General features: G+C 40.1%; 1 protein-coding gene across 1 annotated transcript; it reads right to left on the bottom strand.

The window, feature by feature from the left end:
- Positions 1-7,269: 7,269 nt before the first annotated feature.
- Positions 7,270-22,434, bottom strand: copb1 (COPI coat complex subunit beta 1). The gene is made up of 22 exons (XM_017700650.2): positions 22,285-22,434; positions 20,639-20,751; positions 20,289-20,518; positions 19,545-19,714; positions 18,006-18,120; positions 17,811-17,903; positions 16,627-16,764; positions 16,416-16,535; positions 16,224-16,331; positions 15,859-16,005; positions 13,569-13,714; positions 13,302-13,398; positions 11,524-11,684; positions 11,293-11,413; positions 10,975-11,202; positions 10,596-10,775; positions 9,468-9,612; positions 9,243-9,362; positions 8,311-8,456; positions 8,132-8,221; positions 7,890-8,045; positions 7,270-7,622 (listed from the first exon to the last, which is right to left on the bottom strand). The coding sequence occupies exons 2-22, from the start codon at positions 20,727-20,729 to the stop codon at positions 7,563-7,565; spliced, it is 2,862 nt and encodes a 953-aa protein (XP_017556139.1). The 5' UTR covers positions 20,730-20,751; positions 22,285-22,434; the 3' UTR covers positions 7,270-7,562.
- Positions 22,435-22,931: the final 497 nt, after the last annotated feature.

Raw genomic sequence — 22,931 nt, 5'->3', positions numbered from 1 at the left:
ATAATTCACTTTTTAAAGCCGTAGGATTTTATTGGGAAATTCTCATAACATATGAAACGTAATTTTTTCCATCTCCTGCACATGATTACATTTTTCCAAGATCAATAATGTGTCATGTTGATATTGTGAGTTATGATTGCTAACACTGCGCTGGTCAGATTTTCCTTCAACTCATTAACCGGCATGCTGGATGAATCTTCCTTCCACTCTGTCCAGTTCGGGTCCAGAGGGAACACTCAAAATGCACTGTGTGCACAATTATTAGGCAAGTCTTATTTTTGAGGATTATTTTTATTAATGACCAACAACAGCGCTCTCAGTTAATCCAAAATGTTAATAAACCTCAAACATGAATGTTTAAGAAAAATAAAGTGAGGTTTTGGCTTTCTTAGGAGAATATCTGTATGTGCACAATTATTGGGCAACTATTATTATTATTATTATTATTATTATTATGCAGCTAAATGAAAAACACACATTTTTCCATCTCACTTTTTTCTTCATCTGTTCAAGTGAGAATTATAAACAAACAACTCAAAGCTTTCCAATGAACATTTCTGAGAAAAAAAAAAAATAGTGACTAATATAGCCACCCTTCTTTTCAATAACAGTGATAACCTTCCATTCATGGAGTCTGTCAGTTTCTTGATCTGTTGATGATCAACTTTTTGAAACGTCTTTTTGAAAGATGCAGATTCTTCCTGTACCACTGCTTAAAGAAAGCGTCTTCTAAAAACTGGCAGTAGGCTTGGGAGTTGATTTTGAGCCCATCTTCAACCCGAAAAGGTCCAACCAGCTCATCTTTAATAATACCAGCCCATACCTGTACCCCACCTCCACCTTGCTGGTGTCTGACTTGAAGTGGAGCTCTGTCCCGTTACTGATCCAGCCACGGGCCCGTCCATCTGGTCCATCAAGAGTCACTCTCATTTAATCAGTCCATAAAACCATTGAAAAATCTGTCTTCAGATTCTTCTTGGACCAGTCTAGACACTTCAGCTTATGTGTCTTGTTCAGTGGTGGGTTTCAGCCTTCCTAACCTTGGCCACGTCTCTGAGCGCTGAACATCTTGTACTTCTTGGTACTCCAGCTAGGTTGCAGTTCTGGAATATGACAGAACTGGAAGATAATGGGTTCCTGGTAGCTTCATGCTTGATTCTTCTCAAATCCTCTGCAGTTATTTTGCATCTTTTTTTCTCAGCACGTTTCTTGCGACCCTGTTGACTATTTGCAACAAAACGTTTGATGGTTCTGTAATCACTCCCCAATATCTTAGCAATTTCAAGAGCTCTGCATCCCTCTGAGAGACTTTTGGTAATTTTTAACTTTTCATAGTCAGTTCAATCTCTTTTTTGGCCCATTTTGCCTAAAGAAAAAGCTGCCTAATAATTATGCACACCTTGATATAGCGTGTTGACCTCCTTAGGCCACACCCTCCCTCATTACACAGATACACATCACCTGCTATGCTTAAATCCATTAAGCATTCAAGTTTATCCAGCTTGGAGTTAGAAAATATGCCTTAAATGATAATATGGTCAAAATACTCACTTGCCTAATAATTGTACACACAGTGTAGTGAGAGCCGGAGAAAGAGAACAGCTGAACGCCTGTGACGCCTCCAAGAAGACGGATGATACCAGTTTCATTCATTCACTTAATCTAAAACTGTGTCTGCAGGAAAGGAAGGGGAGCAGAATCCGGTTGTACGCAAACAAATCTAGCTTCATATACATCATCAGAACTGAACTGATCCAAATCAACTGAACCAAATTTTTAGACCTGCGCAGTTGGTTCTCAGTTGGTCACTTGTAAAGGCATTTTTTAACCACCCATCGCAATGTGAATGTGGACATTTTCTCAAACACCATCATATACATTTACTAGTCATCTAGGTGAGAAGATTCCTCCAAGCCTGATGTTTACCTGCTCTTGCAACCATGTGGTCTTCTCCAGATGGTGACTGACTCTAATATTTGCACCTATTTGCTGCTTGACTGCTATTGGCAGAATTAGCATGAGAATAAAAAAATGTAGTTCACATTTTTCTTGTACTTTATTTTATTTCCTGAGCTCCGTTTATGACGTTTATGTGATGTTAAGCAGTGCTGGACAGTAGAGGCCGCCCAGGTGCTAGTGCAGTCTCTTGTCATCTCTAGGCTTGACTCCTGCAACTCGCTCTTGGCTGGTCTTTCCATGCAGACCATCAAGCCTCTGCAACTCATCCAGAGTGCGGCAGCATGGCTTGTCTTCAATCTCCAGCCACGTCATCAGTTCAGCCACGTCACCTCACTGCTGCGCTCCATTCACTAGCTTCCTGTAGCTGCACGCATCAGATTTAAAACCCTACAAAGCCAAAAACGGACCAGCCCCTACCTACTTGATGCCAATGGTGAAATATCGGACTGTACTACGAGCCCTCCGAGCTTCGAGTACAGCTTGGCTTGACCCGCCATCCTTCAAGGGCGCGTGGAAGACAAGCGTCGAGAATGTTCTCTGTACTGGCACCCAAGTGGTGGAATGAACTCCCACTGACTGTCTGAACAGTAGAGTCTCCTGCTGTCTTCAAACGCAGACTGAAGACACATCTCTTCACACAGCACTTAAATGAGCATTGAATTAAGTATTGATTGTAATATATTGTGCTGCACTTTTTATATTTTATTGTATTGCACTGTGTATTGTAGTTTATTGTATTGTATTGCATTGTATGGCTCAGAGTTCTGTGTTCAACTCTGTTCCTTTTTCTCTGGGTGTCTACAGTGACTTTTGTTTCTAGCAGTATTTGAGCTCAGGACTGTCTCTTCTCTAACCTGTAATCAGTAAGTAGCAAAGATACTATCTCTAGTAGACAAAGCACTTCTTGTAAGTCGCTCTGGATAAGAGCATCTGCTAAATGCTGTAAATGTAAAATGTAAAAAATGTAAACTGAGTAAATGTGTATCTGTACTGAAATTTTTCCATTGTGGGTGACTTTTTACTTTCACTCCACTACATTTCAAAGTCTAATATCTGACTTTTTCCTCCACTACATTTTGAGAAATCTGTCGTTGCTTTTGGTTCCTGTGTGTATAAAAATGTAACATGTCAAAACGAAAGAAACGCAAAGCAAGAGCACCAATCAGGGCACAGCAATCACTTTGTTTTGAGCTTGTTTTGACCTGTTGGTCATACCGACCCAGTGCAGCACGTGGTTCAACATCAGAGCAGCAGCATAAAATTTTGGGACAGTCTATTCAACATAAATGATGAACTAACCTAACTTTGTGTAAATAGAGCACAATATAGAAATATGTTCACATATGCAGTCGTGACTGAATTTATACAAACACCATTTCATTTTATAGTAAATTAGTTTGGGCTGGTTTATGTTTATGAACAGAGACCTACAGATCAATATAGTAAAGGAAACTCATTTGTGATCCTGAGTTTAAAGCCAGTTTTTATTAAACTTAAACTTGTAAGTAAGTTGTAAATAAATGTTAAACTGAAACTTTGCTTGTTTGTAAAAAGTGATTTCAGAGCCACTCGGTTCTACCTGATGGAAACTGTTTGCCTTCAGTGTTTTGTGCTTATGATCATTTTAATAAACATCAGCAACACTAATTAATAACATTCTATCAAAAGACTGGTTTACCAAGAGAGACACTGGAGGATTTTCACCTAAAATGAGTTCATGAAGCCAGTCTTTTAGTACTTTTACTTTTGATACTTAAGTACATTTGAAGGTAAATACTTCAGTACTTTTACTTAAGTGAAGGTCTAAATGGAGGAACTTCTACTTTACTGGAGTAATATTTTACCTCTCTACTTTAACTCAAGTACATGGTTTGTGTACTTCGTCCACCACAGCGTAGATCTAGCCTTTAGGAGGAAGGAAAGGGGGAGCGAACTGTTCAAACAAGAGCACAAAGTTAAAAGGGCCTCACTTTTGTTATAAAAATGATAACAGGACATCAGAGCCATAATTAATCTTTTAGTACTTTTACTTTTGATACTTAAGTACATTTGAAGGTAAATACTTTAGTACTTTTACTCAAGTGGAGGTCTAAAGGGAGGGACTTCTACTTTTAGTGGAGTAATATTTTATCTTGAGTATCTTTACTTTAACTCAAGTACATAGTTTGTGTGAGTCATCCAGCACTGCAGTTATGTACCAAAAATAGTCATAACTAATTTTTCAAGCTCTCATTATCCTTTAGAATTAAACAGGCTGTTTTTTCTAATTGTGCCTTTAAGACTGATACATGTAAATGATGTATGTTTAAATGATTTATGTAAACAAGGTGCAAAATACAGGGGGTCCTAAGTGTCTAGGGTCTCCTAATTGACCACTTGGACCCCATTAATGTTTCAAAATCAAAATCCAGAAAATAAACATATTGTGGCTTTATGCTGACCGTTGAGAAAAAGCAGACGCCCAAATGCAAGTTCAGGCATAATTCACTGTTTATCTATTTCACCCACAATCAGCGTCTGTCTTGATATTCTTAACTAACTAGAGCTGCAGCTGCTCTGCCTGGTGACGCTGTTGGAAATTGGTTCACCCAGTTGGTCTTTTACAGCCTAGCAACTAACTATGCTCGGCATTCCTCTGAAAAACATTCTAATGTGCTGCAGCATATCATTAATTCTGAAAACTTGCCCAATTTCCCAAGAGACTAGTGGAAAGGGCGAATTATTCCTCATTTCTCATACTGAAGATGCTGAAGCTAACATTAGTGCTGCTATGGTGGGTGAATTAGCAGCCAGCCAAATCTGAAGTAGTCAGCCATCATGGGACCCCCTGAACGCCTGAAGGTGTTTTGCTCACTGTATGTAAATATGTAAAAGCTCTGAATGGATGCATTGTATTGTGCCTTATTTAATAAGCAGTGCACTCTGAAAGAAATGGCGTCAAAATTTGTGGGTGGAGCTAAACTGTTTTAGACAGCTGACAGAAAGACATTAGAACGCTTCCAGTTCATAATGTCCACAGTGTAAAATGTCATTAAGAAATGGAGGTTAAGTGTAACTGTGGAAGACAAGAAAACTCTCAGACCCGACTGCTCAAATGTCCATAAAGGCAAAGCAAAACCCTCATAGATGTGCTGTTCTTGCTGACACTACAAATGGTTGCTCTTCTAAATTTGTGCTTTCAACCACAATTTTCAGTCTTATTTATTGATGCATTTCCCAGACACTTCAATGCAGATGACCGTTTGTTCACTGAAACACTAGTTAGTTAGAGCTAGTCTTTGTGATTGAAGCTCCTGTCCTCCGTGCTTCATAAATGAACTTTAACAAATCTCTTTTAGAGCCAGTTAAATATTTGTATTCTTTATTTTTATTCTTGATCCAAATGTGACAAACCTTATTAGACACTCCTACCTTGTCGGTCAGAGATGATAGCTCATCTACTGCTGCACAGTTTGTTTTGGTCATTCTCTCATCCTTCATCAGTGGTCACAGGACACTGTTGCTGGATATTTTTGGTTGGTGGACTATTCTCAGTCCAGCAGCGACACTGAGGTGTTTAAAAACTTCAGCAGCACTGCTGTGTCTGATCCACTCAGACCAGCGCAACACACACTAACACACCACCACCACATCAATGTTACTGCAGTGCTGAGAATGATCCACCAGCCAAATAGTACCTGCTCTGTGAGGGTCCATGGGGGTCCTGACCAGTGAAGAACAGGGTAAAAGAGGGCTAACAAAGTATCAGAGAAACAGATGGACTACAGTCTGTAGGTGCACTTAGTGGTTGGTTGGTGTTTATCACTCACACCTACACACTATTTATATACACATTCAGGAACACTGTTCTTATATTCTCGTTTCCCATGCCATGTTTTGTTAATATGCACAAGATATGTTTATGTTGGAGGCCTTTGCAGTGAATAAGTGATAAGAGTTCAAATAATCAATCTGCCGTGATTGTGAAATTAACAGTAACAGTTAAATGACCTGTGTGGCACAGGGCCTTTAGTGAACAGTGTGTCTCAGATAAAGCACTCTCTCTTCCCACCCACTTCTGGCACTGGATCTCAATAAATACAGTACTCAGTGCAAACAGAGCTGATCATTATGCAAATGGAATCTTAATTCATTCATTAGTAAATAATGCTATGATCTTCAGTGAAGAGCTACATGATTTCCACTTTGCGAAGCTGCGTGTCAGTGACCACTGAAAGGTTTCTAAACCCACCTACCACCTGTTAATAAAATAATGCTACAAAAACAAAAATGGAATAATGGGAAAATGTCCACATGTTGTTTTGGGACCCCCATAGACCCTCACAGAGCAGGTACTATTTGGGTGGTGGATCATTCTCAGCACTACAGTAACACTGACGTGGTGGTGGTGGTGGTGTGTTAGTGTGTGTTGCGCTGGTAAGAGTGGATCAGACACAGCAGTGCTGCTGGAGTTTTTAAAAACCTCAGTGTCGCTGCTGGACTGAGAATAGTCCACCAACCAAAAATATCCAGCCAACAGCGTCTTGTGGGATGACCAGCACAAACTGTGCAGCAGCAGATGAGCTATCGTCTCTGACTTTACGTCTACAAAGTGGACTGACAAGGTAGGAGTGTCTAACAGAGCAGACAGGGAGTGCTGTGTCTGATCCACTCGTACCAGCACAACACACACTAACACACCACCACGTCAGTCACTGCAGTGCTGAGAATGATCCATATAGTACCTGCTCTGTGAGGATCCATGGGGGTCCTGACCAGTGAAGAACAGGGTAAAAGGGGGGAGAACTACAAAGTGCACCTATATAGTAAGTGGAGCTGATAAAATGGACGAGTGTAGAAACAAGGAGGTAGTCATGCCTGATCGGTGTATATAGACAGTGGTACCAGCAGTTTTCTCTCTCCATTACTTTAATATAATATTTACATTAAATCTGCCTTCACAGCAAATGCACAGGTCATGCCCAATAGCCAAGTGTAGTGTTGCATGTAGCAATCTTGCTCCAGAATGAGGCCCACACAGTTTCTTTCTCTAGAATGCAAGCGAGCTATGCTTTAACACAACTTGTGTAAAACCTAGTCATCTGAAGTGCATGTGACCTTAACTAAATCCTCCAGACTTTGCCCAAGTGAAGACATCCTTTGTTGTGTCAACTGTGGTTATGGGGCAGAGATGTTAGCTGGCTCCTTATGGGTGGCACATTCATAAAAAAGGCAACAGTAAATTTGGCAACATCGTTCATAAACAAAGACTGCAAAGACAAGGACCACATGACAGAACTACATGGATTGAAGGAATTCAGCAAAGTACTGTGATGGTCTATGTGGAGCAATGTTTATTGAAATAGATGTACTGGTTTTATGAAACAATGTTTATAGATTACAGATTAATGAGAACACAATCTTTCAAGAACATCCTGTTGTAGAAACGCTGAACGTTGAACTCCCTTACGCATATTTCACAGGATTATTTAGCCTGGCAACAAAGCACTGTGTGTACAGGGGTCAGGAGAGAAAGGAGACATGTGATAGAGGATAGAGGAAATAAAGATAACCACAGTGCTTCCAGGTGAATCCTACCCTTTCGCTAAAGAGGCCTTAGAGCTTTATGAGACAGTTTTCTTCTGGGAGAGATTAATCTTGTCACCCAGGCTCAAGGCCATACCCTATGAGGAAAAATATGGAAGAATTAGTGATACAGCAGGTAATGTTTGTAAGAATTCTTAATGTACCAGGCAGAATGATGGAAACCCCTTGAAATACCCTTGAATTTCTTCTATTCAAAGGTAAATCCATGTTTTATTCATTCATAACATTATCATACGTCTTTGCCTCTTATGTCAGCAACTGTATAAGGAATCTAACTTTTAAAAATGTATACATTTTTTTCGTGGGGAAGCGAAAAGGGCACAGGAGCATTATGAGCAGCTTACCTGGCTTTTGGCCCGGATGCGAATGTGACCGTTGACTGGGGCGTCTGGACCCAGGTGGATGGGTTTCTCAATGCTGACATTTGCCAGGGCATCCTCCCCAAAAATGGAGCGAGCATAGAGATTGGCAGCCATGAAGCCACAGATGCCAGAAAGAGCCTAGTTTTCGAAGACAAACCAGATGAAAAGTCATGCCACGTGACAGAGCATGAATGAGGAAAAACTTCAGATGGCAATGGCTTTACCTTCTCTGGAGTCAAACACTTCATATTGGTAGAGCTGAGGATGTGCTGAAGATACTCGTTCAGATCTGTGATGTTGGTATTGACTGTAACCTTTAGAAAGGGAGAGAAGAAAAGTAAAAATACTATGAAAATGGTTGTTTGTGCCATGGCATAATCAGGAATATTGTCTTGTCACTTGCCTTGTTTTCCCACTCAAATTCAGCCCACATCTGTCTGAACTCGGCGTCTGTGCAGGAGGCTGGCTGGATGTAGTCCATGATGTCGATATGTATGTCGCTAAGGACAACACAGTTTCTGTCGCTGGCTGCTCCAGATACGTCATACACTGCCAACCACGGAATCATATTAGCATCAAAAGATGCACAGAATAATGCAAACATATTATACAAAGATCTATAGGTGCACTTTGTAGTTCTACAGTTACAGACTGTAATCCATCTGTTTCTCTGATACTTTGTTAACACCCTAAAGAAACCTGTTCTTTAGTGGTCAGGTACTATTTGGGTGGTGGGTCATTTTCAGCACTGCAGTAACACTGACGTGGTGGTGGTGTGTTAGTGTGTGTTGTGCTAGTCTGAGTGGATCAGACACAGCAGTGCTGCTGGAGTTTTTAAACCCTTCAGTGTCGCTGCTGGACTGAGAATAGTCCAGCAACCCAAAATATGTCCAGCCAACACCATCGCGTGGGCAGCATCCCGTGACCACTGATGAAGGACTAGAGGATGACCAACACACACTGTGCAGCAGCAGATGAGCTATAGTCTCTGACTTTACATCTACAAGGTGGACCAACAACGCAGTTATTTAAAATAAAGTGGACAGTGAGTGAACACAGTGTTAAAAAAAAACCCACAACATTATCCACCACCAAAATAGTACCTGCTCTGTGAGGACCCATCAGGGTCCTGACCACTGAAGAACAGGGTAAAAGGGGGCTAACAAAGTATCAGAGAAACAGATGGACTACAGTCTGTAACTGTAGAACTACAAAGTGCACCTGTATAGTAAGTGGAGCTGATAAAATGGACAATGAATGTAGAAACAAGGAGGTGCTCATATTATACCTCATTGATGTATAACAATGCATGTTAAGAAAGCTGTGAACACATACCAATATTTCCAAATATAATGCCATTCTCTGTGGAGGCCACTTTGACGTTGGCTTTGATATTGGCAAAGTCATGCGGGGCCAGAGTAAGTGGAGACGGCTTCTCCACCAGCTTAAGGTCACCTGCGCAATTAACAGATATTCCAATAGTTCACGATGAACAACGTATTTAAATAATAATGGAAAAAGACAAAACAGGGATCATCGTTACAGAAATAGTGTCTGTACCCAATGTGGCCAGTTCCAAAGTGCAGTTCTGTAGGGTGTCACTGGTTTGGTTGACCACCAGCACATCCAGGACTATGTCGTACTGGTTGACATGGACGTAGGCCTCAGCATACACCGGATCTGAGAAGCCTGTCAGCTGTGTCACCTGTGGGGGGGATTGTAGGTTGAATATATTTTCTTGAAACATTTAAGTTTCAAGGTTACATAAAAATAAAATAACTTCATACCAAATCTTATGATTTGGTATGAAGTTATTTTATTTTTATGAGATCACATAAGAGGAAATCAAATACTTAGCTTTCTTTAATTCTCACATTATACATTAGTGCTGAACACAAAGATTATTAGATTATTAAAAATATTATCTTGGTTCTTCAGCAAATTAGAAAATGTTCGATCTAATGTATAATCTGAGATGTAAGGATTTAATGAGTTTTACTGAGAACCTACAGTTGTACACAATAGTTTGAGCACCACTGGTCAAATGATACGTTTTGTTGGTTTTCTAAATGAAAAATAATACCTGTCCTACACAGAGAACACATTTCTGCACATTTAAAAACACAATTACTATTTATTTGGTGAATTTAACGTTGGAAAAAAAATATACATACAATTTGACATCTTGTATTTTGTGTTTTACATTTGTCTCCAAGATGTTAAAATCAGCAGAATAAAAAGCAGACAAATTTAAGTTTCCTGTAGAGAATATATTAACTACAAACAAAACACACTTTTACTGTGGTGTTAAAACCTTTGCACACAACTGTATATTATATATATATTATATAGCTTAAATGGTTTTCAGTCTTGGGGCAAACTTGATCTAACAGGCTCGACTGAACTGATTAGCCAGGGTCAGTCATCAGTGCGTGTTAGAGGAAGGAAAACCCAAAGCAGGATGCCTGACACGGCAGCTGGCATTCCCTGCTGAGAAACAAACATATTTACTCCGAGGACTCAGATCACCTGCCTAACCCCCTTTTAGCCCATTTCAACCCACTTTCACTGAAAAAGTGGCTAGACAAGCTACAATGCCATCTGCTGGCCAAACACCAGATACTGCACTTCCCTGTTCCTTTCAACTAACTGCCATGAGTCAAAATGCAGAACACTGTGGTCTCATACCTTGTTGAGTTTGGAGGCGAGGGGGTCAGCCGCCTCCTTTCTTTGTGTGTTGCCCATGGCAGCCAGCAGGCTAAGCTGGAACTGGTCTTCTTTAGAGGTCATCTCATTCTTAGCAGTCAGCTGCATGAACGAGATGGGGTCGTCTGCTTGCACCGTCACGTTTCGCTTCTCCGATTCTTTCTGTGGATCAAAATCAGAGCGAAAAAAAAACCCCAATATAACAAGTGAAAACAAGCAAGTGGACAAAATATGTTGTGCTATAAGTAATGAGAAATGTAACATTAAATGAATGGGACACTTATGTATTCGGACATGACTCAATGCAGGCAAGTGGAGCATGAATTGACAGATTTAAACATGTACAGATGAAAGTGTTCACCTTCTGAGAGAGCTTCTCCTCCTCCAGGCGCACAGTGAGCATGTGGGACAGAGACCTGCGGCACTCTTTGTTGAAGATGTCATTCATGAGGGGTGAGCACTCAGACAGCACCTTGAGGCACAGCGAGATGCGATCCACGTCGTCGTCTGTGATGGGTTTCTTTGGCAGGGAGGACTTGCCCAAATGGAGCACTGTAGCCATGATCAACATGGCCTCTGCCAAAAACGACTGAAAATAGGAAAAATAGATGATCAGAACACAGAGGAACCTGTGGAACGGTACCTTTTATGAGAGTGTTATGGGCCACAAAGTTCTTACATTTTGCTTCTTTTTGTCTTGAACAATGGCTACATAGCGCAGGGCTACTTTAGTAAGTGTAGTAGCAAGAGATGCAGCAACATAGAAGTCTCCATCCATGAGAAAGCCCCTCAATGGAGGCCTGCAGGACAAAGAAATGAATGGTCAAATAACAACAAATGACAAACTTGAAGTTTAACAATTAAATATCAGTCATGGTTAAAAAGAGAAGTAGAACTGTGGAAACTGTACCTGTCCTCTTCTTTCTTGGAGGGTCGGGAGGAGCTGAGGGCGCTCTGAGTAACGTAGGTACCCATCTCGGTGACCAACTTCTGGGCTGGTGCCGCACTCACCTCTTCCTCTGGCTTCACCTCTCCAGCCTCCTTCTTTATCTCGTTCTCCACTATGGGGATCTAGACATGTAAAAATCATACTAAACTTAATTCATGCTCATAGTGTGAGTGGTATGAGAAATATAGCAGCCACAAATATGAAATTTGACTCCAGGGATGCATCAATACTAACACTGGTATCAGTATTAGTATCAGGCCGCTAACGTGCTCATTTACTCATACACAAAAAATTCTGCTGATACTGTGTGACGTAAGCCGAGCATACATGGCTGCACTAATGAACAAACAACTCAAGCTAGCAGTGAAGGACACTCTGCTGTGTTACTAATCCCGTGACAGTGGGACACAAAGTCACTGGTCACCTGAACCATTTGGCTTATTCCCGACGTACATTGTGTGATTTTAGTTTGTTGTTATTATTATTATTATTATTATTTTCTTTTAGTGGGGAAAGCCCTTTGAAAAGAACATAGAAGAAAATACAAAATTCACATTAAATCAAGCAATTGTAACAGTACTTCAAATACCACCACAATTATGACTAAGGACAGTTCTATTATGGGCCTATTCAGCTGCTTTACTTTCAAACTTTCAATGCTTGTATGCTTTTATACACTAAAACATAAATATCCATATATTCATAAATATGAATAAATAAATATAAATATCCAAAATAAAAAAAAATCCATACACGCAATCCTCTTTTTCTAATCTTTGCTTTTATGATAATGAAATTATTAATTATTATAAAGGAACAGAAAAAGGAAGAAGGAAAAAAAATTTAAAACAAAAATAAAAAGTACAAAGTATATATATTATATATATATATATACACACACACACACACACACACACACACACACACACACACTAGCCACTTCGACCAAATCTGACAGAATTTGCCAAAGAATTCAGTTCACTTTCCCATAATATAAATTTCAAGAACAATGTCATAACAACCAAACAATTGAGGGGCCTCAACTGACATATTTTTTCCCCCAACCATCCTCTGACAGTGATATTTTCCACTCCTTCTCCCACTTTTCTTTAATATAAAATGTATTGTATATTTGTTTTAGCTTGTTTTTCACATAGAATCAACTGCTTCCCCAGTGTGGTTGGAGACATGCAGGTAGCGATAACTAAGCTATATATATATAAAATTAAAAAAAACTTTTGAATTCACTCCACAACAGCCAATCACAACAATATTACAATATTAGTCAGGTATATATATAATTATGTAAGTCTTAAAGGCACAATAACAAAAACAGCCTGTTTATTTCATTTACGTCATAAGGAAAGGCTGGAAATGGGCAAGCAAACATGAATTATTACTGTTTTGATACATGAACCCACATAAGACTAAGTCTACCTCAGGTAAAAAAAAAAAAAAATACACAAGAAAAATGTACGCTGTGGGTCCTTTAAATATTTTAATAAAAATAAGGACATTTTTGAGAGACCAGGTAAGGGCAGCTAACACCATTGATTTTTACTGCCCCTCACGGTATGGATACTATGCTATTGTGTGCTGAATAGACCATCAACCCTACTCAAAAAAACTAATTATTGGCAAAACATTTAGACAGAACATGGCAGAATAACTGGAAAACTTTGGGAGAGATTGCAAGCTTCATAATCCTGCTTTATAAATTTTAATAAGAAATGGTCTACCTCTCCGAGTGACCTGCGCACTTCTGTCATGACACTCTGGATGTCCTCTTTAGTGCTGCAGTACTCTCCCAGGATCCACAAAGCTCCTCTGTAAATCCTAAACCAGGAACAAACCCGCTCTTAATAAATTCAGAAGGACCTTCGGTAACAATAAGCAGACCTTAACAAAGGTGTAAGGATTTAGAATCTTTAACAGCACCTGCTAGAAATAAAACATACAGCATTATGTTCTCTTGATGGAAGCGTTCATGCTACAGCAAGACTTACTTCACAGTTTTGATGGCATGGAAAACCTCCAACATCTTCTCAATAATGAGAGGCCTGAGATTGTCAAACCTCTGGATGGCCTCCCGAACAAACTCCAACACGTCAGCTGCAGCGGCTTCATTCGTGTCACTCAGGAACTCCATCAGCTGAGGTCAAAAACAAACATACATTACAATCCACTGCTGCTCACAATACATATCAATGGAAATCATTACCTAGCGTACAAGTCTAATATTTAGGCAGACAAATCTGACCGCAAAAAAAAAAACAAAACCTTGTGTTATTTGTTGGGCCATGTGGAGAAAACACACAATATGTATTAAAATATTACGTTTTTCTGAGATTTAACAAATGACATTCTGCGCTGCTCTCGATCTAATTATCCCAGAACATCTGTGTTAAAATATGTAAGTGGCCAGTGTTCTTTAAGTACTGATGATTATCTGCAACACACTTGGAAAAAAGTATTGAGGTATTATCTTATTGACCACCCACTTTGCTTGCATAAAGGGAGATTCTACTGATTAAAAATTTCTCTTTAATTAAATGGTTAAACAATGCCATTAAGGGTGGTCTGATGCAAAATGCTCCACTCCAGATGAACTTGCAGAGCCACAAATGAGATTAATATCTCTAAAAGCTTCCTCACACTGGGTCCCATCACCACCACTGCAAATAAACAGATGGTTCACCCAAAAAATTGCACTAGTTCTGCAAAAGGCTGTAACTCCATGTGCCACAAGCTTTATCTGATGTTATTGGTTAGGTTTGCTCTCCATTTCTTGTCTGAAAGCCCAGTTTAAAATGTAATATAACCAGCTGAAACCTGAATGTTATAGTTTATTGGTATAAATTGGTGTAAATGGCAGAATTTTTAAAAACGGCATGCAGTAACACAAGACATTTACACCTCTACAGAGATGTACTGTACATCACACTTCTATAATGCCACAAAGTCCTGTTATATTTTTGCAGAGATACATATTACAAAAAAAATAAATAACTAAATAAATGAATAAAAGTGTTTCATGACACGCAAAAGTCTCCTTGGAACAGTGTTGGCTTCACTGGTGGACAGTAATGAAGTTAATGTAATTAGTTTCTGTACTTAAGTAGTTTTTTGTGTATCTGTACTGAAGGTTTTTATTTTTGGTGATTTTTTACTTTCACTCCACTACATTTCAAAGTCAAATATTTAATTTTTTCCTCACACCCACACACACATACACTGAAACACAGATCAGTCACACAGCTGCTTCAACTGAAACTGACTGCATGAACAATATCCTGCATCATAATGTTATTCAATTGCCAGTGGTGGAAAGTAATAAAGTACATGTAATTAGTTTCTGTACTTCAGTAGTTTTTTCGTGACTTTTTGTGTTCACTCCACTACATTTCAAAGTCTAATATCTGACTTTTTCCTCCACTACATTTTGAGAAATCTGTCGTTCCTTTTGGTTTCTGTGTGTATAAAAATGTAACATGTCAAAACGAAAGAAGTGCAAAGCAAGAACACCAATCAGGGCACAGCGGTCACTTTGTTTTGAGCTTGTTTTGACCTGTTGGTCATACCGACCCACTGCAGCACACGGTTCAACGTCAGCGCAGCAGCGTAAAATTTTGGGATATACAGTCGTGACTGACATGTCTTTTTTCTGAATTTATACAAACACCATTTCATTTTATAGTAAATTAGTTTGGGCTGGTTTATGTTTATGAACAGAGACCTACAGATCAACATAGTAAAGAAAACTCATTTGTGATCCTGAGTTTAAAGCCAGTTTTTATTAAACTTAAACTCGTAACTAAGTTGTAAATAAATCTTAAACTGAAACTTTGCTTGTTTGTAAAAAGTGATTTCAGAGCCACTCAGTTCTACCTGATGGAAACTGTTTGCCTTCAGTGTTTTGTGCTTATGATCATTTTAATAAACATCAGCGTCACTAATTATTGACATTCTATTAAAAGACTGGTTTACCAAGAGAGACACTGGAGGATTTTCAGCTAAAATGAGTTCATGAAGCCAGTCTTGTTGTAAAAATGAAAACAGGACATCAGAGCCATAATTACTCTTTTAGTACTTTTACACTTAAGTACTTTTGAAGGCAAATACTTTAGTACTTTTACTCAAGTGGAGGTCTAAAGGGAGGAACTTCTCCTTTCACTGCAGTAATATTTTACCTTGGGTGTCTCTACTAACTCAAGTACATGGTTTGCGTACTTCATCCACAACCAATTAGCACTGATGGAACCTCGCTTGCTTCAGAAGGACTAGATGCAAACTCACCACTGGGATGACGTTGGCAGCCATATCAGGGAAGCGCACACTACAGGAGTGAAGAGTGCGCACCAGCAGCTGTCTGTATTTGTCTGTGTCCTCGTGCTCTGTCACGTTATTGGTCTTGATAACCTCCTTCTTTAGCACTATAACCAACTGCCAAAACAAAGCATATGAGCACAATTATTGATGATGAGCAGTATTACAGTTATTTGTTTGATGATCAATTTGCTATTATGACACTGAATGACATGGAATATTTAGAGCTCTACTAACAGTCACATCTTTCACCGACTTGGAAAAACCCTGCTGTGACACTAAAAGTCTAGAAGTGGGGAACATAACCATACCAACATAAAAACACGACAACTAACCTCTTCTACATTCCGAGACGACACCAAGTCTAGGGCCAGCTGCAGAGTCTTCTTGCGGACTTCCAGATCAGGGGTGGTCAGAACTCTCAGGATGTCCATTACCAGATCCTGAGATTAAAACAGAGCAGTTAGCCATCTCTCGGTTTTCTGTGCCCTGTCCCTAATACATTCCCATATGGGGTCTATATGTACCTGCAGAACACGTTCATGGGTGGGATGTTCCTTCAGCTCAATTAGCCTGTCCAGCACAATGAGCTTAACATTGTTATCACTCTCTTTGATGATCAGATCGATGTAACACTGAGCAGCAGCCTGAGAACACATGTATAAAAGGACAGTTTAATTAAGACTATTCAAATGTCCGTGAATTTAATTATTGTTCACTGGGACTACCATGCAGCACCTTAATGGCAGTGGGTGCGCTGGAAAGGGTGACCAGTGTGCCTGCTGCCTCATATTTTACAGCTGGGCTGGAGGACTGGAGCAAGTTGTAGATGCACCGGATGAAGCGTGCTCTCTCGGAGGGGTTTGCATGACACACCTTGGAACACAAGGTAATATGACATTACACTTAGAACACAATACCTGACAATATGAACAAAAACATTAAAAAAAAAAATACAGGACATTTTGCTTGTTTTATACATGATGCTAACAGAGTGTATGTACATGGTCCTGTGCACACTTAAGCAACAGAACACAGAGGGAGCGTATTATCAGGAAATAACCATTACAGTTCTGATTTGGTTGCCGTAGGTCATCAGAACTGTGATGTTATTGGCGATAACACACTCCTCAAGTCTTCTACTGCTTTAATACAACAGTTAAATAAAGTAAGAAATTAATAAACTGGGCCGTAAACATGGCGTTTAATATGTTTTAATGTTCAGTTCCTTCCTCCAAATTATAGTTCCTTAACGAGCAGCTTGTAGCTGCGTCATAGTAATGAGCTCGACCCACTCGCTGCACTGCTGGCAGTTCATTCTCCAGCTCCACACAGCTCCACAACTGCCTGGAAATTTAGTGTCGCCTCATCTTCAGAGTCGGACCAAATTGGCTGTCGGTCTAATGTGATCTTAAAAGTGTCTGTTTTCTGATTGTGGCAAAGTAAGAAGTAAAAACGCTCAAATGGGGAAATTCCACCCCCTCCTTTACTCCATCCATGAAGTGAAACACCACATGCACACTAGTGAATTCACACACATCAAGGGGCAGTGAGCACACTTGCCCGGAGCGATGGGCAGCCCTATACACGGCGCCCAGGGAGCAATTGGGGGTTAGGTGTCTTGCTCAAGGACACCTCAGTCATGGACTGTCAGCACTGGGGATCGAACTGACAACCTTCTGGTCACAGGGCCAGTTCCCTAACCTCCAGCCCATGACTGCCCAAAGAGGGTAATGTGAACATCCGAACAAAAAAAAAATGAATTTGGTGAGAAAATAGGATTTGGGCCACTTTTACCTGCTGTGTAAACATAGCCTTTGTCTCTTAAATCCATAGATTTAAGAACAGCAATCAGACACTGAATGCATTAACGTTAATTGTTAACAGGGCCTGTAAGCTTAAGTATAATTAAAGGGTCTTACCTTATAGATTAGTTCAACAATAACAAGCTGTAGAATGTCTCCAAAAGTATGCACCTGATCGATACAAGTGCTTAGGTAATCAAGAGCTCTATCCTGTAAATGGACAGAAAGGCATTGTTTTATATCAGTGACTTGAATTTTGCACTCAAAACTGTAACTGCTAAGTGTTGTTACTCTCATTGCAATGTTCTGTACCTGGTCAGCATGGATCAGCATCATAAAGGCATTTCTCTTGCAGCTGGCATCTTTTTCATTTACAAGAAAATCATGGATCAACTCTGGAGCATCTGGGATCAAATTCTCAAAGTTCCTGTACAAAATTGGGGGAAAAAACAAAATAAATGGCATGATCCAAGACGAACATCAGCAAACAGACGACAAATGTTTAGATTGATGCTGCTGACTATTAAGCCGAGTGGGAAGGCAATGCAGATTAAATCAACAGTGAAAGCACTAACATTACATGGTCCGTTTCACAATCAATAAAAAAATGCCTTTTCCAAACGTAAGAGTTTGATGTGGCACATAAACACTTAAAATTCCAAGCCAGGCCATTGACTCCTGGTCTATATATGAAAACTAAGCTTCCTGGACTCACTGCTTTTATGAGCAGACATTTACATTTATCTGCCTATTGAACCTACAATAAATTTAGCCCTGTCCATTCAAGCTTACGTGTTTTGGGACAGACTTCTTTTTGATTGAGACACAACGCGGGGCAGCCAATCAGAACAAAGCCCACTATACATATATCAGTCTTAAAGGCACAGCGTCAAACACGGCTTGCTTACCTTTAAGTGATAATGGGAGACTGAAAAATGGCCTAGTAAAAAATAAATATGATTATAAAATTAAAATTATTTTAATTATAATGTAATTGTAATTTTGGGGCAGTCGTGGGCTGGAGGTTAGGGAACTGGCCCTGTAACTGGAAGGTTGTTTGTTCAATCCCCAGTGCTGACAGTCCATGACTGAGGTGTCCTTGAGCAAGACACCTAACCCCCAATTGCTCCCCAGGCGCCGTGGACAGGGCTGCCCACCGCTCCGGGCAAGTGTGCTCATTGCCCCTTTGTGTGTGTGTATTCACTAGTGTGTATGTGGTGTTTCACTTCACCGATGGAGTAAACACACACACACCCCAATCAGGCGTAACATTATGAGCACCTCGTTTCTGTGCTCATTGTCCATTTTATCAGCTCCACTTACTATATAGGTGCACTTTGTAGTTCTACAGTTACAGACTGTAGTCCATCTGTTTCTCTGATACTTTACGTTAGCCCCCTTTTACCCTGTTTTTCAGTGGTCAGGACCCCCAAGGACCCTCACAGAACAGGTACTATTTGGGTGGTGGATCATTCTCAGCACTGCAGTAACAGCGATGTGGTGGTGGTGTGTTAGTGTGTTGCGCTGGTACGAATGGATCAGACACAGCAGTGCCGTTGGCGTTTTTAAACACTGTGTCCTCTCACTGTCCACTCTATTAGACGCTCCTACTTAGAGATAATAGCTCATCTGCTGCTGCACAGTTTGTGTTGGTCATCCTCCAAGTCCTTCAGCAGTGGTCACAGACCAGCACAACACCAACACACCACCACATCAGTATTACTGCAGGGCTGAGAATGACCCACCACCCAATAATGTTATGCCTGATGAGTGTATACACCTTTTGGCAAACTGAACATGAGAGTGCCTTGCACTGCAACTATCACTCAAACTCAAACATATCCCACTAACCTGTAGATGGTGTAGATGGCGAGAACTGCATTGCGGCGCACGTAGCTGTGGCGGTGCTCCAGGCAGGCGCGGATGGCCGGCATCAGTGGCTCCAGAAGCTCTGACTCCTTCAACTTGCACAGGAAGCGCAGTGTGGATCCCCGGATGAACTCATTGGGATGCTGCAGGTCCTGGACCAAACAAATCAGTATCTTCAGAGCTTCTATTGCTAATAAAATATCAGCCTCTTAAACCTCTATTACAAATACTTTATCAATGTTAATTACTCTAACAAGGTTCCAAAAAAGTAGTAATATATAGTAACAGAAGATAAATTCTATGTTTTTCTATTTAACTATGGAAAAAGGGTCTTTTACTTTCAAAGGACAAATACTTTGACATCACATGGCCAGAAATTCTTAATATTACGTTGTTATTACCATACCAGTTGAAAGTGTGTTAATTTCCAGTATTTGCAAATATTGGGTTATATATGTCGCCATGTATGAGCTGGATTTGTTAGGTCTTGTTTTCAATTAAAAAAAAAAAAAAAAAAAATAGATTATATGGTGCTTTTTATTTTTATACTTTTATTGTATGATTGCGCATTTCTCCCATATGACAACAATTTACCAAATATTCCACGTTTTTAGATTCTTTTCCCTTTAAGCAATTTTAAATAACAAAAACATGTTTATCTTGTTTAAAGAATAATTCATGCAATAGAGAAATAAAGATAGCTGCAACGTCATGACTGACAGTTACCTTCCTGTAGGCATCACAGACCAGAATCATCTCCTGCAGTAGTTTACCATCAGGAGTTGTTTTGGGCACAATCTCCCAAAAGACCAGCAGCAACTTTTTGATAGTGTGGTCTTGAAGTGGGAGCACAAACCGGATGATGGTCATCAAAAGGCCTGGCAGCTTTTCACCATTCAGGATCATGATGATCACCTTCTTCAAAGCTTCAGTCTTGGCTTTTATCTCCCCCTTTTCTGTTTTGTGGAACAGAACAAAAAGCAATTGATCACTTAAACACACCAGCGATCCTGTGTTGAAACGACATGCTAAAAATCGGTGTACTATGAAAACTGGACCACAGGACACTTAGTTACCTAGATCAGCTTTAAGGCTGACTTCAGATGGGGGTTCCGAGTCATTGGGTACATTGATCAGGGTATAACACACGTTCTCCGCAGCTGTCATGGTGCCAGACCGATCCTCGTCCCTACCGGAGACAAGAGGCAGTGATTATGGATGCAATTTTCTGAAAAACGACAATATGAGACAGTTCACAAACACAAAACACGCTGGCTAAGCAAAGACGTTTAATGCATGTAAATGAGTCAATCCTTCGTTTAACCAGCTATACTGCAATGTAGATCTCAATGCAGTTGTGTATCATCCAAGCTTGTTAAAACTGCTATTTAGCGTGAGTCAAAACTTATTCAATCATTCCAGTGATGGACAGTACTAAAGTAAATGTAATTAGTTTCTGTACTTCAGTAGTTTTTCCGTGTATCTGTACTGAAGTTTTTCCATTTTGGTGACTTTTTACTTTCACTCCACTACATTTCAAAGTCAAATATCTGTCTTTTTCCTCCACTACATTTTGAGAAATCTGACGTTCCTTTTGGTTTCTGTGTGTATAAAAACATAACATGTCAAAACGAAAGAAGCGCAACGCAAGAACACCAATCAGGGCACAGCGGTCACTTTGTTTTGAGCTTGTTTTGACCTGTTGGTCATACCGACCCAGTGCAGCACGTGGTTCAATGTGAGCGTGGCAGCGTAAAATTTTGGGAGAGTCTATTTAACATAAATGATGAACTAACCTAACTTTGTGTAAATAGAGCACAATATAGAAATATGTCCACATATGCAGTCGTGACTGAATTTATACAAACACCATTTCATTTTATAGTAAATTAGTTTGGGCTGGTTCATGTTTATGAACAGAGACCTACAGATCAACATAGTAAAAGAACTCATTTGTGATCCTGAATTTAAAGCCGGTTTTTATTAAACTTAAACTTGTCACTAAGCTGTAAATAAATCTTAAACTGAAACTTTGCTTGTTTGTAAAAAGTGATTTCAGAGCCACTCGGTTCTGTTTTGTGCTTATGATCATTTTAATAAACATCAGCATCACTAATTAATGACATTCTATTAAAAGACTGGTTTACCAAGAGAGACACTGGAGGATTTACACCTACAATGAGTTCATAAAAATGATAACAGGACATCAGAGTACTTTTATTCAAGTAGAGGCCTAAAGGGAGGAACTTCCACTTTTACTGGAGTAATATTTTACCTTGAGTGTCTCTACTTTAACTCACTTGCACTAAACTGGGAGAATTATCTGTTTTAGTAAGATAAACGGGTTAGACGGCTGGTAGCTAAGCTAACTGACAGAGCTAACCTAGCTAGCAAACGTTAGCTGGACAACCCATCGTGGTAACACTGAATGAACGAATTAAAGAAATATAAACAGTGTCTTAATACACATTTGGCTTTTTAGGCTGTCTGTTTTTCGAAATGGAGAGGTTTGATTTCTGTCGTTTGAACGAAATACTGAGCTTTCGGCAGCTCTGTCTAAGTTAGCATTAGCCCTTAGCATTAGCCTAGCCTGCTCGCTGTATACGTGGATGGGCTTAATTACAGACAACGTCAACGAGCGAAGCGGCTAACGGCAAAATAACAACATTATCAGCCCATCAGCTAAAGCCAACTGCTGGTAAGGCGGTGGGTTCTTCCGTACCTTCACGGCGAGTTGGTTCTCCTCCGTTCTCCCGAGTCTGATGTGGTTCAGGATCCGAATGACGTGGAAGCTCAGCAGCTCGGCCACATCAACACTACAGGCAGCGAGGTGGGACATACGCACGAGGCTGCATCCCAAATCGCTTCCTTTCTCCCTTTAGAGTGCACTATTTACACAAGTCCTAAAATAGTCTTTCATCATTCAAATACTGCATTACATACCCAATCGATGCGTCATAGGCGCCACGGGCTGCATTGGACACTGGGCGCCTTCTTTCTATTTGATTGTTACAGCCATACTTTTGCGACCTATTTAGCGCACTGTTTAGGGAGCATGGAGCAATTTGGGACGCGATCTTGAACTGAGACGCGAACCTCCTGTGTGTGTTCACGGCGTCATCAGTCGTGAGACTTAAAGCAAGCTTTGCTTGCATCTGGTGTCACGTCATTTTCTTACGGCTCCGTTTTAGGGCCACTGTTAATGAAAATTGAAAAAGTAGACTTCGAGAAAAAGGCGTAATATTTCGAAGAAAAAAGTCATATTATACAACAGTGAGTTCCAGCAGCACAAGCTGATTGGTTGAAAGCCGTTCTAACTATGCTGATATTTCACCATAACATCACAGAGTTTTTCACACTGTATCACTC

The sequence above is a fragment of the Pygocentrus nattereri genome, chromosome 15 (assembly GCF_015220715.1).
Source record: "Pygocentrus nattereri isolate fPygNat1 chromosome 15, fPygNat1.pri, whole genome shotgun sequence".
Lineage (NCBI taxonomy): Eukaryota > Metazoa > Chordata > Actinopteri > Characiformes > Serrasalmidae > Pygocentrus > Pygocentrus nattereri.
The sequence above is the reverse complement of the archived record's forward strand: the minus strand, read 5'-3'. Positions and strand labels throughout refer to the sequence as shown.

Coding starts and splice junctions, on each gene's coding strand:
- copb1 (XM_017700650.2), bottom strand. CDS start 20,729: ATGACAGCTGCGGAGAACGTGTGTTATACCCTGATCAATGTACCCAAT. Junction 16,765..17,810: donor TTGTTGAACTAATCTATAAG/GTAAGACCCTTT, acceptor TTGTGTTCCAAG/GTGTGTCATGCAAACCCCTC. Junction 8,046..8,131: donor AGTGTTTGACTCCAGAGAAG/GTAAAGCCATTG, acceptor TTCGAAAACTAG/GCTCTTTCTGGCATCTGTGG.